The sequence below is a fragment of the Halichoerus grypus genome, chromosome 9, assembly GCF_964656455.1.
Source record: "Halichoerus grypus chromosome 9, mHalGry1.hap1.1, whole genome shotgun sequence".
Classification (NCBI taxonomy): Eukaryota; Metazoa; Chordata; class Mammalia; order Carnivora; family Phocidae; genus Halichoerus; species Halichoerus grypus.
The window spans coordinates 109,741,152-109,759,650 of record NC_135720.1 but is presented as its reverse complement, the minus strand read 5'-3'; the positions used below and the strand labels follow the sequence as shown (position 1 = coordinate 109,759,650).

Genomic DNA, 18,499 nt, shown 5'->3' with positions numbered 1-18,499 from the left:
GCATAGAAACAGTAGCAGCATCCAGAGGGTAGAGTGTAAGGAGATGGAGAGTTGAGGGCTGACCCTTCGGAAATCCTCCCATTTAGGCAGGGGAGGGATCGTAGGAGAAGTAAGAATTCAAAGCCATTTGGCCAAAGCAAAGATCAACCAGCCCAGTGTGTCTATTTTTTTTTTTTAAGATTTTATTTATTTGAGACACAGAGAGTGAGAGAGACAGAAAGCACAAGAGGGGGGAGGGTCAGAGGGAGAAGCAGACTCCCTGCTGAACAAGGAGCCCGATGCAGGACTCAATCCCAGGACTCAGGATCATGACCTGAGCCAAAGGTAGAAGCCTAACCAACTGAGCCACCCAGGTGCCGCCTAGTGTGTCTATTTTAACTAATCAACAAACACTGAACTAAAACACTGGGGCCCCACCAGGCATTCAGAATTCTAATTTTAAAAATATATATATAATATAAAAAGTGAATATACAGTCTTTTAAGTTGATTTTATGGGAAGTATCTATCATATTCTTCGGTTGCACCACTGTTAGAGACAGAATACATGGATGGGACCTTGGTTTGACTCCATATATAATTTCTGACATTCTAATGCCTATTTTTTAATCACTTGATCATCTCATGAGTGGTCCTGAGGAGATAAATGAATATTGCAAATATGCAAGTTGCTTTGCTTTCCCTGAGTGATCGTAAATAGGTATGTGTAACCGGTTTAATCCTTGATTACTTCTCTGCTCTGTGTAGGAGCAGATTTCTGACATTCACTTTGAGATGTGCCACTCGATTCTCCTGTTTCGATCAGAGAAACTGTTGCTCATCCAGAGCCTACACAAAGTCATGGGTTCACCACGTTTGGAAAATTAAGTGTTCTTACTTTTATTTTCATAAGGCTTCCTATATCCCCCTTAAAATTCTTAGGCATCTGTGCAACAAATCTCTTGGTTTCCACTTAGGAATAAGCACATTCTTTGTCACATTTATATAGCAATGAACCCTTTATTTTTAGGTAACATCTCTGAACCATAAATATTTCCGCACACACTTGGAGGACAGCCTTTCCTTGGGCCGACCCCTTCTCATTGAGGACATTCGTGAAGAGCTGGATCCAGCCCTGGATAATGTATTAGAAAAGAATTTCATTAAATCAGGCACCACATTCAAGGTGAGCTTTGGGAAGGGAAAAAAAAAAAAAAAAGACGGCAAGAAAAGAACAATGGTGACATCTACTTATCTTTTTGAGCATAGCAGCGAAGGTACTTTGCTTCAGGTGGTAGTATTTGATACAATGGAAAAATTATTTCCAAACTCATATTTAGTGTTTCCCTTATTTTTTTAATTGTATATGAAAAATACAGGGGAGAGCAGTATTTTGGTAAGAGTAGCCATTTAGCTGACACTAAATAACATATTGAGGAAATACATTGTCTGGTCATAATAATATATTAATGTTGCACACTATGTATGTATGTACGTTGGCAGCTCTGAGAAATTGGATTTACAAGTCATATATTCATCTATACAATAAAACCTGCATTTTCTCACAGGAGGAAATGGCATTTTGATAAAGTCTATGGACACTGATTTGTTCATTTCTCCCTGTATTAACTTTGAATCTAAACTCACAGACTTTGCTAGAAGCTATAGAATGCTGTTTCCCATCATTGGTGAGAACATGAATGGTTTTCAGTAGAAGTGTTTCTTTTTTAATTGGAGGTATTCTCTACCTTTAGGCTTCTTTGGTTTTGTTTCTTGGTGAATGACAGCATTTCTGATTGAGATTTTTCACTTTGGACAAATTAATTTCATGAATATCAGTGAATAAGTACAGAATGCAAATGTTCTCATTGAACAAAGATTTATTTAGAAAACATTTCTTCATAATGTGAATCTTTCATGTGCAGTATTTAACATGCCAAGGGAGGGTGTAGGATTTTTATTCCTGAAGGTCTTTCAAAAGAACATATTCTTATCTGCAGTGTGAAGGCTTGGTGCTTGAGAACGTGGTAGTGCCTTATCGATGTGGTTTCCAACCACATGCAGAATCAAGATTAATTAAAAATTTAAGTCCTTTAAAATCGTATAATTTCCACCTAAATTTTAGATAGCAAAACCGGTTGTTTTTTAATATAATATCCTGCAAATTGTAGTATTTAAGATAAATGTTATGTTTCTGAAGAAAATGTCGGCACTCTTTTCTTTGAAAATTTCATTAATCCTTTATGTTGTCAACTATGCTTCAGACATGACTGAAATGCAAAGAGAAATAACAAATACTTCCTCTAAACACCACAGATTTCCTCAGTAGGAAACAATTTCCTCAAGTGGGAGAAAACAGTCAAATCTGAGATGTGTCTGAGTTTTCCTTTATTCTACATTTGTTGGGGATAGATTTTTCATTTAATTTTTGTTCATTTAATTTGTTTGGTGTCATGGCTAACAATGTCTTCTGGCAGGACCACAAATCTGAATTATTTAAGACCAGTGATTAAAGTCTTAGAACTTTTTCCTTTGCAATTCATTCAAGTTTCACAGTGCTGACCTCTGATAAATTCTTTCCTAAGTTAACCCCAAATTCCTTGTCCTGCCCCTTAAGCTGTTTTTAATTTTATATTTGAATTGATGTAGGTGAAAGTCGGTGATAAAGAATGTGATGTCATGGATACATTTAAACTTTATATTACTACGAAGTTACCCAACCCTGCCTTTACCCCTGAGATCAATGCTAAAACGTCGGTCATTGATTTTACCGTGACTATGAAAGGACTCGAGAATCAGTTATTAAGGAGAGTGATTTTAACTGAGAAACAGGTAATAATTTCTCAAGGTAAAGGACTACTTCTAATAAATTATTATGAAATTGTTAAGTTTCGGAAAGAAAAAACTAAGCAAATTTTTATTTACCTTTGTTAACATAAATATTAGTTTAGCTGTCTCCTGTCAAATCCTATCAAGAAATCATGTAACTTGGGCGCCTGGGTGGCTCAGTTGGTTAAGCGACTGCCTTCGGCTCAGGTCATGATCCTGGAGTCCCTGGATCGAGTCCCGCATCGGGCTCCCTGCTCAGCAGGGAGTCTGCTTCTCCCTCTGACCCTCCCCTCTCATGTGCTTGCTCTCTCTCATTCTCTCTCTCTCAAATAAATAAATAAATAAATCTTTAAAAAAAAAAAAAAAGAAATCATGTAACTAACTCAGCTGTCCTCCAACCCCAAATGTGTGCACGTGCGTGCACACACATACACATACACACACACACACACTCACACACACACGCACACCACTCACACTGTTTTTTTCTACTTCTGTCTTTAAACCTTGGAGTATGTTGACCTTCGTATCTATAGTCCTATGGATGGATGCTCTTTGATGTACCTGAAAAAGTCACTAAAATAATGATCCTGGAGAAAAAGAAATTGCTCTGAATGAGTGTATTATCACTGGGGTAGTTTCAACTACTGCAGTCTAGTACTCTAATGATACAGAGAGCCTAACTTTAATTTTAATTGAATGAAATTTGCATTAAGGCAGAGAAATTAAGTATGATTGAAGGTTCTAATAAAGAACTTAAAACTGGAAGATTTTAAGAGACTGATACAAGTTGAAACTAGTTTTTAAAATAAATCTCAGAAAACATTTAACATTATGCATAAAATATGCATAAAATGTAATTATACTTATTTGCATATGGAAAACATATTTGCGTAAAATCGGAGAAAGATTATATTTGCTTACCTAGAATAAGAGTATTGAAGGTTCAAGGAAAGGGCAAGTTAGCAATAATAAGACCAGAGAGGCTTCACGTGGGAGGGTGGAGGGAAAGATTGGCAATAGAAGACCGGACAAGGAAAAGAGAAAGACGAGAGATAGGAGTAGATGCCATGAACACAGGAAAGACGTTGGAAGAGGGAAAGAGAAATGATCCTCACACCAGAGAAACAGAACTCAGTAAAAGGAGAGGCGAAGTCCTACCTGGTTAGCCGGGATGGTTAAGGGGCCGGCCCTTAAAGGCAGCCAGTCTGGCAGAGCTGAGCCAAGGGGGCGCAGTCCCAGCATCCGCTCTCACGAGCTGTTTGATCTTTGCTTCCAACAAACAGCCCGGGGCTTCTACAGTCCAGTAAGGGAACCATGCCACTTCCACAGCCAGGCAGAGAGAGCATGGGCCCTTCAGTTCATTGCTCATCACCTCTTGGAGCCACATGGTGCCAACTGTTGAAAATTAGTCCTTCCTTGGTAGTCTCACTGGTGCTGTTGGTCGGATCTGATTCCTCACTGGTCCAAGTGCTGCGTGCAGGCTGCACCAACTTCCCTAAGGCAGGCCACCCCACTGTCTAAGGCAGGCGACACCCCGTGTCCCCAGAGGGCCCACCCACACTCTTCTAGGCCTCAGCTTCCTCTTCAAGGGATGTGCTAAAGTGCTTATGCCAACCTTATTGGAAAAAGCCAAAACAAACACTTAATCTGTAGGAGGACATCCTGACCATGATGTTTAACCCTCTTTACTATCCTGCTCTTACACCCTCATTTTACGGAAGAACAGACAGAAACCAGAGAGAATAGGTGATAAAAGTGCTCTAAGAGCACTCGGACCTTTCACCCCGTCAGGCCCCCTAGATAAGCCTTACAGATCAGGCTGTAGAACCCACAAGGGTCCACTGTACCATGATGCTTGTTTTGCCAGATCAAACTGAAAAGGAAGCTCATGTGATTTCATTTTGTCCCCATATTCCTATACTGCCATCCAGAGGTGACCACCTTAATGGAAACAGCTCATGAGGTACTCCCCCACAAATGCAGCCATGACCTTCATTGCTACCCCCATCAAACCCGGCAAACCTTCTAGGACACTGGCAATGATGCCACTGGTCTTGGAGTTGGAGAACAAGAGTATGAGCCTGTCTTTGCCAGTAGCTAGCCATAGGGATCATGTTGGGATGGGATTCAAAGTTAATATTTCTGGGTCCTCAGTTTCCCCAGATGTAAAATAAAGCTGTTGAACTCAATTTGGCACACTTCAATTTAACACATATTTCTTGGGTTGAGTCCTTTCCCTGCAACACCTCAAGGTAAGTGCTGTCAAGAATGCAAAAGTGAATGGGACAAGTGCCTGCCCTCTAGCTGCACAGAATCTCGTTGGAGGGACATGATTGACACACAGATTCTGACGCAAGGCTGTGGCAGGTGTAGAGATGAACACCATGCTGTGGCTTCAGAGCCCCACAAACTGGTTTAAGACTTGCAGAAAGCAGTGGAATTTCTGAAGTGGTTTTTCAAGAAACGTTCTCAGATAGGTAGTTTCCAAACACCTCCTTTTAACATAATTCTAAGTATAGTGTGTGATTCTGTAGAAGACCAGGAAAAAATGCTATAAAAATGCTATTGAAACAACTTCAATTTACATGTAGCAAAAGTATTCTTATATCCTTGTTAAATTTCCTTGATTTTGAAAATTACACCATGCTTCTGTAAGAGAATGTCCTGGTTCTTAGGAGATTTGCTGAAGTTTTTAGTGGTAAAGGATCATGACCTCAGCAAATGGTTCACCAATAATAAGAAGAACAATAATGATAATAAATATTATATATATATATAGAGAGAGAGAGAGAGAGAGAGTGATAAAGCAAAATGGTATCTGGTGAATCTGGGCAAAGAAAGCATTTATGAGAGTTAATTGTATCAGTCTTGCAACTTTTCTGAAAGTTTAAAATTTTTTCAGAATATAATTTGAAAAAGACATTATTTTTGTAGGAAAAAATATGCCTTCCAAACATCCAGTTTAGCCCCTCTGGTAGAAGGAGATGTAAAACAATGGAAAATGGATTTGCACTGGCAGCTGGCTCTGTCAGACCAGATACCTGGTGTTCCTACAGGCAGATCCCAAACCAAGAGCTCACATTTGATTTGGGTGGCCTCTTGGTGTTTTGATATTATATCTCTGCTTCTACCACTTCTGATTGCCAATAAAGTTAGCATTTCACACAGAGGCAGTGTGGGAACAGAGCCAAGAGAATGGGACACTCTAATTTAAATAAACTTAGAGCCAGGAAGAGAGCGTGGGGGATAATCAGACAAAATTCCTTTAGCAGGGGAATCTCATGCATGCCAGTGTAAGCACTGTGGAAACAATACTAGCGGGCATAATTTCTTTTCTTTTTTTTTTTTTTAAGATTTTATTTATTTATTTGACAGAGAGAGACACAGCGAGAGAGGGAACACAAGCAGGGGGAGTGGGAGAGGGAGAAGCAGGCTCCTCACTGAGCAGGGAGCCCAATGCGGGCTCGATCCCAGGACCCTGGGACCATGACCTGAGCCGAAGGCAGACGCCCAACGACTGAGCCACCCAGGCGCCTCTATTTCTTGTTTCTTAATGACAGGAATTAGAGTCTGAGAGAGTTAAACTTTTGGAGGATGTGACTTTCAACAAGCGGAAGATGAAGGAGCTTGAAGACAACCTTCTCTACAAGTTAAGCGCCACAAAAGGTACTGTGTTGTTAACAAGTAACCGAACGACGGGTCCTGAGTAAGGATTTCTTGGGCCCTCTTTTCAGCACCTCATGATTATAGGTGTTAGGAAACAGTTGAGTTATCAGTGCAAACACAAGCCAGGCAATTTCCATCTAGATGTTTAAAGAAGGACTGCAGAGAATCTGATTTTTGAATTAGCAAACAGAGTCTGAGCATTTGAGAAGAACACAGTTTTCTAGATGTAATTGCTCTCTCCTAAGAAAAATAAGGGCTCCCAATAGAGCTAGGTAACTCGTAATAGGCTAATTTGCTTGCCCAGAGGAAACTAATGTGCTCAATCTATTTTTTTTTTTTTTTTTTTTAAGATCGACTCTTTCATTTGGCATTGAAATGCAATGACCACAATGGGTGATGATGTGTGTAATCTGTGTCAGAGGCCCTTGAGCACCCAAGGCCCAAACTCACTCTCCACTTGCCTTGACTTCCTACTTAGAAGTCAGGGGTGGGTTCTCCTTAGGGCAGTCAGATCCTCATGCCACACCCTGATTTGGGGATGTAGTCTCTCTAAATAAATAAGAAACATCCTATCCAAAGACACTAAAGTCAACAAACACTGTATTTTTCTGCAGTAGGCAAATTACAGTAGCCTAAATCCTACCATTTATTACAGCCTCATAATGAATGCTTCCCAACAGCACTTTACTCCTTGGATAAACAAAAACCTTAACCTCCCAGAAGTACATGATATGTTATTCTCACACCATTCACCCGCACTGCCTTGATCGTGACCTCAGGGAAAAGTCCTTTTATCTGCCTTGATTCCACTGCCTGTGTTTGTGAAGTTGTCTGTCCTCTGGTCCAGTGACTTCTCCCAGCCATTTGGATACACCTGGGCATCTTAATATTAGCAAAGATCGCTGAGGGCTCTTCCCCCGATCCAGCCTAGAGTATGCTGAATCAAGGTCTGGTTCCTGAGAGGTGAATTGCAGTTTGCAGTGGTAAACCACTGGGGGGTGGAGGGAGCCAGATTTTGTCTTCAGACATTTGAAGACCAGTCATGTGGGCTGCCTTGGGAATCCCCTTTTGAGGATTTACAGGCAGCATCGGGGATAACCTGTCTGCAGGAATGTTTGGAAGGATTCAGGCATCAGATGACAGTTGGGCCAGAAGCCTCTCAGTGTGTTAATACCCGACCTTCATCCTGCAGGCTTTGAAGAAATAAATGTGAAAATGAACAGGTCAATTTCAGAAGGGCTGCCTCTTTCTTTGCGGCTTCCCCTTGTCTTCTACGGTTTTCCTGTTTGGCTTTTAGGTTCCTTGGTAGATGACGAATCTCTCATCGGTGTTCTCCGAATCACCAAGCAGACAGCAGCTGAAGTAAGTGAAAAGCTGCATGTCGCTGCAGAGACGGAGATCAAAATTAACACAGCTCAGGAGGAGTTCCGGCCTGCGGCCACCCGTGGAAGCATCCTCTACTTTCTCATCACAGAGATGAGTATGGTCAACATCATGTACCAGACCTCGCTCGCCCAGTTCTTAAAGTTATTTGACCAGTCCATGGCCAGGTGGGGAGTCCCTCCCCTGCCCCATGCAGAGTCACTTAAAATTTTTGTTTGTATTCCTACTGTCTTAGCAATGGCTGTTGAATTCCTTAATTTTTAAAATGTATTGCAGATCCGAGAAGTCTCCGCTACCTCAAAAGAGAATTACAAATATTATTGAGTATCTGACATATGAAGTTTTTACATACTCTGTCAGAGGCCTGTATGAAAACCACAAATTCCTCTTTGTACTCCTCATGACCTTGAAGATTGATCTTCAGAGAGGAACAGTGAAGCACAGAGAGTTTCAGGCTCTCATTAAAGGTGAAGGGTTTGGGATATGGATGTGGTATGTAAAGGAGATTGCTTCTGATATGCTCTTCGACATGCTGGAGACCCATTTTTATGATACAATGGGGGAAATCATGTTCTCGTGAAAGGGAATTTCTTTGGACCTTGTGTTTCTTTTCTGATTCCCATTTGTTTTGCTCTGGTTACTCAAGATGATTTATTTCAGGCCTGTGTTCACTCCCAAGTTTTCCTTAGTTATATCATTACCTGAAGTTTGGTCATTGCTGCCTGTGGTTAGGAAACCCGAATGCCGAAGGGAAGAAAAGCGAGGTGGGTGATGAGCTTTCTATCGCAAGAGAGCAATTCCTTGAGCAAGGGAGCATCATGACTTTTAAGACAGAAAAAGGCACATTTGTATTTCATATTGGAAGTTAATCCTATTCAATGCTCATCTCCATGTTAAAAGTATCATTAAGGAGATAAAAGAGTGGTATTTTCATTCAATTCAGTTAAATAAGTATTTATTGAGCATATACTCTGCAAACCCACCATACTAATGTTGGTATAGAAGGATCAACCAGACATTGCTTTCAAAGAAAGCAGTCTCACAATGGAAATAGAGATGATTTTAAAAATTATTGTAAAACAAGGCAGAATACTCTAAATGTTAGGCGAGAGCTAAAAACAAAGTCTTAATGTCTAAAAGGAAGGAGAGACTTGTGGTTGGTGAGTCCAGTAAGAGCTCTTTGGAAAATATACTGTTGCGGGTTAAGCCATGAATTTTTCAGTTGATTTGATCCATGGGAAAAATGTTTTAATGTATCTCTTATGTTTTTTGCTCCTTGTGTAAAGTTTAATAAATCATATTCTGGCTGCCCTCTCCCCCAAAAGAAGAAAGTGGCATTTTAAAAGGACCCTGAAGGATGGGTAGAAGTGAAGGAGACATTCCAGGCTGAAACAGAACAGCACCAGAAAAGGAATGAATGAAAGGGGCATGTCAGTTGTGAGTCTTGATTCCTCGAGGAAGGATTTTCTTGGTCTGGTGAGGGACAAGGAATTGTGTAAGGTGGTGATGTGGTCCCTCAGGAACCTCTTACCGTCTTTTAGGAAGATGACTCTGGCAGACATGCATAGAATTATAGCAAAGAGGTTCAAGGGAGTTTATTATAATCTTCCCAGCCACAGGTAAAAGGTCAACCTTGGGTAAAGACAATGGGAATATAAAGAAGAAGTCATGGAAGTAAAATGGCAACAGACCAGATACAAGAGCCAAGAAAAGGGTCAGAAATGAGTTGAAGATTTCTGGTCTAGTTGGTTGAAAGTGGAACGAGTTTGAGAATTGTCAGGGTGAGGGGGATAGTGAATGTGATTTGGGGACCTAGTTTCAGTCAGAATAGGCCAGGTTTCGTGGCCATAAAAACAATCCCAAACTTTCAATGGCTTGAAACAATAGGGGTATATTCTCATTTATTCTCTCTCTAACATGCCTGGTTATGGTCATGGTCACCCAGGAATTGCTTCTAAAATTACTACGGCAGAGGAATGGGATAAGACAAATCATGTGCCAGCTTTTAAAAGTTACCCGCAAGTGACGCATGTCACTTAAATGCTCATCTTTCATTAGGCAAAGCAAGACACACAGCCACCACTAACTTCAGAGAGAGCAGGGACATGTGCTTCTCCCATGTGCGTGGAAGAGGGGGAAATCGAATGTTTCTGAACAGCTCTGGTGACTATACACACATGTTGAATTTGAGATATCCAGCAGACAGTTAGAAAGGGTAGGCCAGACAGTTTAGAAGAAGTCAGACAGCTGCAAAGGGAGGGCATAGAAATAAGCACCAGAGCCACGGGAATGAAAGAGATCATGTAGGAAGAAGATGTAGAGTATTTCTGAATTCATACGCCAGGGGGATAGAACACGATACTCAATACACTTTTCTCCACGACATCCTATTTATAATAAACAGGCAGTAAACTAACTTATTACTCTATCATCTTCTTTCTCTACTTCAGTGAATTTCTTCCTTGGCTTCAGGTTAGATGACTGCTGTAGAAACTTTGCAAACAATTTTGCAGAATGGCTAAAATTTCTTGATTTTTCACGTCTTGTAGTTCAAAGGAAACTGGAGCATGTCATAAAGTTCATAGTTTTTCTCAGGTCCAATGCACCTGGAGAAGTCAATGTCTTAAAGTGTAGCATAAGGCAGCATGGTACAGTAAACTGTGGGCTGGACTAAGGAGCAGGGACAGGGGCCAGGCTCTGCCACTGACCAGCTGTGTGAGCTCAGAGGCCATCACCCGCTCCCGCCATGTACAGGGGACTGCGGGGCCCAGAGGGGAAGTGGTAAGTACCACCAGGGAGAGGCGGGCAGGCTGTGCAGAGGGTCTGAGCATACAGGTTTCGGCCTCTGTGACATTTAAATAAAGTGAGCCCAATTTTACCAAACCGGAAAGCTCCTTTGACTCCTTACAGTCACCTTAAAGCCCTCACTTAGACTTGGGGCCACATCCTCAGTGTCTGGGACACTGGGCCATGGGGAGGAGGGACACCGAAGCCTGTGGGAATCTAGGCAGAAGCAGGAGCAAAATGGGCCTCAGATGTAGGAAGGCCTTCTAACTGTGGCATACAAGTGGGATGGGAGGTATACTTTGGATTTTTCCTGATCCATGAGCCAGCTTTGCTTCCTGAGTCCCATCTGCCAACATGGCCCCTGAGAAGGAGACAGCTATGATTTAGAAAGAAGGAGGAAACCTGGCACTATGGGCCACAACGGGTCATGGGAAGGACAAGAGAATCGGAGGTAGACGGAGGTCAGGTACGAAGATCCTTGTCTCTTCCCAGTCTCGTGAGGCTGAACCTTGGGTGGGTACAGAAAGATGCTCGAGAAACATCCAGATGGGAGGTGCTCCTGCATTCTGCCTGGCACCAGATCCCACATGCAGCCCCTGGCAGCATTGATGGAGGGGAGCAGCTAGAGGGCTAAGGCTGACGTTTGGCAAGCAGGAGTGTGGGCGTGGACATGTTGAGAGGGCTGGTGCGCAGCAGAGGCCTGGGTTCAAACCAAGAAGCTGCAGGCCCCAGGGAACTTTATTCCTGGACACAAAGGACCAGTCTCTGTGGACAGCAGCCCAACACCCCTGTAGGTCAGACAGGATTCGTCACAGCGCCGAGGACAAAGTACAGGGATCCCAGCCTGTGGCAGAGATTGGAGGGCAGCATGCGGATCTGAGGCATCCTCCCCATTACGACGCAATGCCATCCCACCCGCCTGTCCCCTCGCCCACCTGAAGGATGGAGCCCTTACCTGAAGGAGACTGGATTCTTTGAGAGAAGGGATGTAAATCAGAGGAGACCGAGAAACATAGTGAGGAGGGAATTTGTGAGGAGGATGGGAGTGGTCACAGAAAAAGCACAAAGGCTGTGCACCTGGGTCGTGGTGAGGGGCACGTCTGTAACCCCACTTCATAAAGCTGGAGTGTCAGGGAGAGTCGGATTGCACAGGAGAGCTGGTGAGAAGAGTTTGGATTTAATTCAGTTGGCGATAGGAAGCCATCGAATGTTTTATGAGCAGGGAAGTAGCATGAACAGAGCAGTGCTTTAAAAAGATTAATTTGGGATTGTATGATAGGTTGTCAACAGAAGTACAATCAGCTCAGCAGTGAAAGAGGTTTTGTTTTGTTTTGTTTTGTTTTTGAAAAACAAAAACCAAAATAAAATTGGTTTATTGTATGGTTTGTATTTGTTCTGAACTGGCTTACTTTTTAACCAGATTATTTTTATAAAAAATGATTTATGATTTTGTTTTCAGTGTTTTTTTACAAAGTTAACAAATATAGCCCTTAGATCTTTGATATTTTTTTTTATCATTTTTAACTCAGTACTTAAGAGGGAAAGAAGAAAGACTTATTTATCATAGCAGAAATATTTGATCTCCTAGGAATGACTGTCCCTTTGTGTCAATTCCTACTTGTTTTCTGCAGTATTTGGAAGGTGCCTTTGACTTTCTTCTTCAACTGAGAATGTCAGAACACTTTGAAAAATGAAATAGATACCAGGGACAATCCTGTGTTATAGAGTAATTGATAGAACTATTTTCCCTGCCTGGTTATTTTAGAAAGATACCATCTTTCTTTTGTCATCAACCATGGACAAAAAGACACATTAGGGGGTCTGCTCTTGCCTTCCAGATTGAATTGGACCTGAGCCTTCCAAAACAGAGAATTCATGTCAAAATAACAGCTAATGATTACGTAGCTCTCACTATGGTCCAAGACTGTTCTGAGCTTCCTACATACATGAATTTATTGAATCTTCACAACTGATCTAGTAGAGTCTGTTATTACACCCATTTGACAGAAGAGGAAATGGAGAAAAATTAAGTTCTTTGTCTGTGTTCAGGCAGCTAGCAAGTGGCAGAGCGAGAATATCGTGGGGAGGAGAGTGGGCCGTGATTGTTCTGGGTTCGTGCAGGGGCACCAGGATGTTTCAAAACACTCGTTGTGGCTTTAATGTCTTCTCCTGATGTCTTTGAGACTTACAGTCACATGAAAACATTTCTTTTGGAAAGAACCCAGAAGAAAATGCATTTGTCTCTAAGTTAGAGAAGCAGCGTCCCTTGAGTCTACAGATGATACTCTCCAGCGGTGGCTTCTCCTTCAGTAAACTCGGTACTGGCAGAAACGGTGCGAGAGGATGGCTTTCTCTTCCCCGCCAAGGTAGCAAAGGGCGGGGTGTCAAGAGGAAGTTTTACCTGTTCTAATGGTGTGGTGGCGCTCAGAGCGGATGACCCAGAGGTGGCGCTAGGGGATTTACAAGAATACTTCAGCTCATTCACCTTCTCAGGAAGGTGCTAGAGGGAGAGCAACCCCTGCTGCAGTCCGCTCCGCCCCCTCTTTTGCCCAAGGGTTGATATGTGAAGTGGTGGCATTTGATGAGTTCTTCAGGAGGATTATAGGATTTAGAAGTGCAGAATCACTGTTTTGCACACATCTGAATTAAACAACAGCTGATAAAACGTTACCGAAGACATGCAATAGAGGAATTTTGAAGCTGTACATATAATTATGTGTCTCGGTGGAAGATTGTCCCATTGGGTATGCTCATTTGATTTGTGATTTGCTTCAAAATGTGATCCAACGCTGTAATTCACGCTCTCCTCTACAATCCATAAGAGCAGAGGCCTTGTGTGGTTTTCTCTGCTTTATCCCCAGTGCCTGGAATATGCTGATAATGCAGAGGGTGCTCAATAAATATTTGTTGAATAAATAAGTGAATAAATGATCTGAACATGAGTTACTCCCTTAAAAACCCACAGAGTATTATATCTCTCCCACCCTCCATCTATCCATCTTTTTGACCTGGTAAAAAAGAGTATTGAGTATCAAATTTCTGGAGGAGTGAGGGCTAAGACATGATTTTTAAAATCACACATGAAAAGGTCAAGCTATTCATTGATATCAAAATTGTAAGTTTCATGAAATTGCTTGTTTAAAAAAAAAAACGGTAAAAACGCAAACAACTGCAACCACCTGAGAAAAATTCTGTGCAGGGAGAAATGACAAGGAGCTGCTATCTGTATTTTATAAGATGGTATAAATCAGAAAATAAAACACTAAGACTTGAAGGAAATGGACCTAAAAAAGATAGCCACATTTTCTGTCATGATTATTTTCCAATTTTCCCATTATTCTCTGTAATATGGTTACCTCGCTTCTGTTATTTGGAAAATAAATGTCTAAAAATGAGGCACGGGCTGACCTGATTCCCACCAATGCCTTTCCCCAGGGGGAGCAGCTCTGGATCTGAAAGCCTGCCCTCCCAAGCCATTTCGCTGGATCCTGGATATGACCTGGCTGAATCTTGTAGAGCTGAGTAAACTTCCACAGTTTGCAGAAATTATGAACCAGGTAACGAGGGCTGGAGAAAAAAGTCCAGATCTGTAAACCCAAACATACCTGGGCCATTTTAATTGGGGCCTCCTGGTGACAATTCCTTCACCCAAAAGGCTCAATGCAATAGTGTAGCTTTAGGGCACTAAGCTCTCTGTGGGCAATTTTGGATGAAGAGTATCAGAAGGAGCCTTGTCATAGGTGCAGGTGACTGCCTTTTCCTTCTGTGTGGTGCACATGGGTCATTTATAAGCCTGCTTAACTCAAGCTGTCAGAATCAGAACCGGTGGGTGGACCCTTTTATTGTAGACTATTTTATTGTAGACTATGTTTTTACATTTTTACTGCTGCTTCTGATTAAATAAATTGTGCAGATTTGAATTTAAGGCAAATTAAGAGGCTGGGGTCCTTTCAAAAAAGCAGTCATTTTCCTGGTGAAAATCTAAAAGGGTGAAGGATAATGGTGAAACAGGTCCTGATTCACCCGTTGCTTTTCTTATTTGAAAATGTGAATGTGTTATTGGGGATTAGTTGTTGATTCAGTTCTCACTGGACAACAATTGTGCAACTCAGCATAAAGATAATTGTTCATTTCTGAGGTTTGTTGGTGATAGCCGCCTGTCACTGATGCAGGCCTGCGGTTTCCCAGCGTCACATGCCGAAAATCAGCTTTTTGGGGGTTGCTGGTGATGGGCAACTGGGGCAATGGGTCGACTACAAGTTGGCAGAGACCTCACCTTATCATCACGTGATTCCCTCCCCTTCACACACACCTCCCCCCTGCCCAGCATACACTAGGTGTGCCCGTTCAGCAGCATTTCTGAAACATTTCGGAGATTTTTTTTTAGATTTTATTTATTTATTTGAGAGAGAGAGAATGAGAGAGAGAGCATGAGAGGGGGGAGGGCCAGAGGGAGAAGCAGACTCCCCGCTGAGCAGGGAGCCTGATGTGGGACTCGATCCCGGGACTCCAGGATCATGACCTGAGTGGAAAGCAGTCACTTAACCAACTGAGCCACCCAGGCGCCCCCATTACAGAGATGCTTTACGTATTCAGCCATGGCTGGGTCGGAGTCCCTGGCTCCCGTCTGTGGTGGATGGTAAGCTTTGTTCTGTATGAGTCCTCCAAGCCCAGACAAATACTTTGGGAAGAAATAAGGTGGTCTGCATCTGGCAGGAGACTGGTAAGGGAGACCTCAGAGCGCCACTGGGAAAATCACTCAACACTGTGCCCTCTGCTGATGGGTTGTATTGATACTGGGATAGGCATTATCTTTTGCCTCTGTTAATCAGAATTTAATTACCTGCGGGCTAGAATCTGGTAGCTGCTACTGCTTAACAACAGGATAAGTACTTTGCAACAACTATAACCATGCCAGGGGGAAGTATTATTGGCCCCACTTTATAGATGAGAAAACAGAGATTCAAAGAGGTTAAGTACTTGCCCCAGGCTGCATAGCCACTAAATGGTTACGCTGTAATCTGACTTTCGGCTCTATCCCTGACATTAGGAGTTACTTCTCTCCAACTCACCATGGGATGGACCAGAAGTGAGGGGGAGTGGTCATTCTCAGGAAAGTTGCAGAAGTTCCTGGGACCGGCCATCAGGTGGCCATCGGTTTGGCGTCTCTGGGAAAAAAGGGCAGAAGGAGAAGGGGATCTGTCCCCAGCTGAAAGGGTGGGTGTCAGGAACTGAAACAAAAGTAGCCTCCAACAGCAGCTGGCCTGCTTTGACATCTCAGGCTGAACTGTTCAGCCCCTGGAAGTGGTGTTGCTAACAGGGCCAGGAAAAGGAGTGGGAAGTGGAGGTAAGCAGCAAGGGGCTGGAGGAGATCCCATTGCCCCTGGCAGATGCGACTTGCCCCGGAGGCTCTACTGAGTAGAGTCAAAATGAGCAGATGCAAGGCCAGGAAGCTGGAAACCAACACCTTCTTACTTCCTGTGCATCCTGTCTAGCCTCGGGGCCAGAGGAGGCCCGCAGGGGACCCTGTGGGTAGTGCGCAGGTGCGGAGCAGTGGGGGGATGGGCTCCAAGTGTGGCAGGCGGATTCTCTGGGAGTGGTCAAGGTCAATGTGGGGGAGCCACTGCAGGAGAAGGAAGACAGTTGTGAAACGTTTCAGAAATGCTCCTCCTTCTCTTGGTGCCCCAGGGGGACAAAACTGTAACTGAGGTCCAGAGCAATGGCTTCGCTCTTCATTTGCACCCAGCCTGGATCCTCTATGATGAATTGTTTGCATGGTGTGGACTTTGGGGCAGTTATTTAACCTCCCAGGGCCTCTGTGAAAAACGAGGATAATGCAGGTAAAAGTACAGTCCTCGGGTCTGGCCCATAGGACCTGCTCCATTCGCATTTGCTCTTCACCTTTAATGCTGACCACGGCTTTGAAAACATGCTTACAAAACACTGTCTCAGTAATCCAGCCTGCTTGTTGCTGAGGGGCAGCATCGGACTCAACCAATCTTTTGTTTTTGTAATTAGTTTTGTCATGACTGGGGCTTCAGGGAGTGCCTTTTAATGCGTCTGAAAACTGGCGTTTCTTTCCATGCTTCTGAGAGAACAGGTATTCGAGACTAGCTCTTGGAGAGACTTTTTTTCTTCTTCTTTTTTTTTTTTAATGTTATGTTAGTGACCATAGAGTACATCGTTAGTTTTTGATGTAGTGATCCATGATTCATTGTTTGCATATAACACCCAGTGCTCCATGCAGTATGTGCCCTCCTTAATACCCATCACCGGGCTAACCCATCCCCCGAACCCCCCTCCCCTCTAGAACCCTCAATTTGTTTCCCAGAGTCCATAGTCTCTCATGGTTCGTCTCCCCCTCTGATTTACCCCCCTTCAGTTTTCCCTTCCTTCTAATGTCCTCCATGCTATTCCTTATGTTCCACATATGAGTGGAACCATATGATAATTGTCTTCCTCTGCTTGACTTATTTCGCTTAACATAATCCCCTCCAGATCCATCCATGTTGATGCAAATGGTAGGTATTCATCCTTTCTGATGGCTGAGTAATATTCCATTGAACTGCTGGGTATTTACCCCAAAGACACAGATGTAGTGAAAAGAAGGGCCATATGCACCCCAACGTTCATAGCAGCAATGTCCGCAATAGCCAAACTGTGGAAGGAGCTGAGATGCCCTTCAACAGATGAATGGATAAAGATGTGGTTCATACATACAATAGAGACTTCTTTTATTCTTAGGTTTAAGGTCTGAAGGCAGTTTCTTAGGTTTAAGGTCTAAAATAAAAGTTTAGATTTTTGTCATCTATCACTATTTTAAGTAGAGGTCAACATTTAGAGATTTGGTTATCAGAATGGTCTATATCAGTGGTTTTCAACCAAGAGAGCATTTGACAATGTCTGGAGACATTTTTCATTGTCATGAGTTGGTGATAGGGGTGCTACCGGCATCTAGTAAGTAGAGGCCAGAGATGCTGCTAACAATCCTACAGTGCACAGGACTGCTCCCCCAAAATCACCTGGTCCAAAATGCCAATCATATTGGCAGGTTGTAAACGCCTGGTCTGTGTTTTTTCCTGCCTGATCATTTGGTGTAATTGATACACAGTCTTAATTTCAGTGAATAATATAGAAAAACAATGGAAAAGCTGAAAGGGAATAGTAATATCCACGTTCTTTAAGTCACTGATTCTGGAGAAAAAAAAAGTCAACTGTGTGGTTATGTTTGAAAAACTGTTTGCCTATAAAGAATGACCCCCTAAGGTTACTCAGAATTCTCTCCAGTATATTCCAATTGCATATAGTCCTATGGCTTGCTAATTGGCTTATTTATTTTAGATATCTCGTAATGAGAAGGGATGGAAAAGCTGGTTTGATAAAGATGCTCCAGAGGAAGAAATTATCCCTGATGGATATAATGATTCACTGGATACTTGCCGCAAACTTTTACTTATCAGGTGAGAATAGGTATTATCAGACCTAGAAACATCACTCATCGTATTGTCAAATTACAGATCTTACCTCTGTGAGTTTACTTCACTGTGTCCCAGTGGTTATTATAAATGTGTGTGCTTCCAAATTGCCGTTTGGGATGGCAATTCCTTAGTTCCTTGACAAGCAAATAAAATGGTGATGGTGGCAGGGAATGTATTAATGATAATGCTTTGAGCAAAAAACATGAAAAATATGCCTTTGATATTCCCTTTGTTCATCATTTACCATTGAGTGAATCATTTATTGTTGAATTTACTTCTTAAAAAAAATTAGACCTCACAGAGTTGCCAGGCAATTAGTCTATAAGCTAAAATTCAATTTTACCTGAGAAAAAAGCCAAGAACTGCCTATTGAAA

At 42.5% G+C, this 18,499-nt stretch overlaps 1 protein-coding gene across 1 annotated transcript in view; it reads left to right on the top strand.

Annotated features, from left to right (window-relative positions):
• DNAH8 (dynein axonemal heavy chain 8) overlaps positions 1–18,499 on the top strand; it is a 431,463-nt gene that overhangs the window by 322,383 nt on the left and 90,581 nt on the right. The window contains exons 75-81 of the mRNA XM_078055380.1: positions 1,009–1,164; positions 2,628–2,810; positions 6,371–6,476; positions 7,774–8,026; positions 8,136–8,326; positions 14,082–14,203; positions 17,988–18,106. Coding sequence (XP_077911506.1) covers positions 1,009–1,164; positions 2,628–2,810; positions 6,371–6,476; positions 7,774–8,026; positions 8,136–8,326; positions 14,082–14,203; positions 17,988–18,106 — 1,130 coding nt within the window. The remainder of the gene's footprint in view (positions 1–1,008; positions 1,165–2,627; positions 2,811–6,370; positions 6,477–7,773; positions 8,027–8,135; positions 8,327–14,081; positions 14,204–17,987; positions 18,107–18,499) is intronic.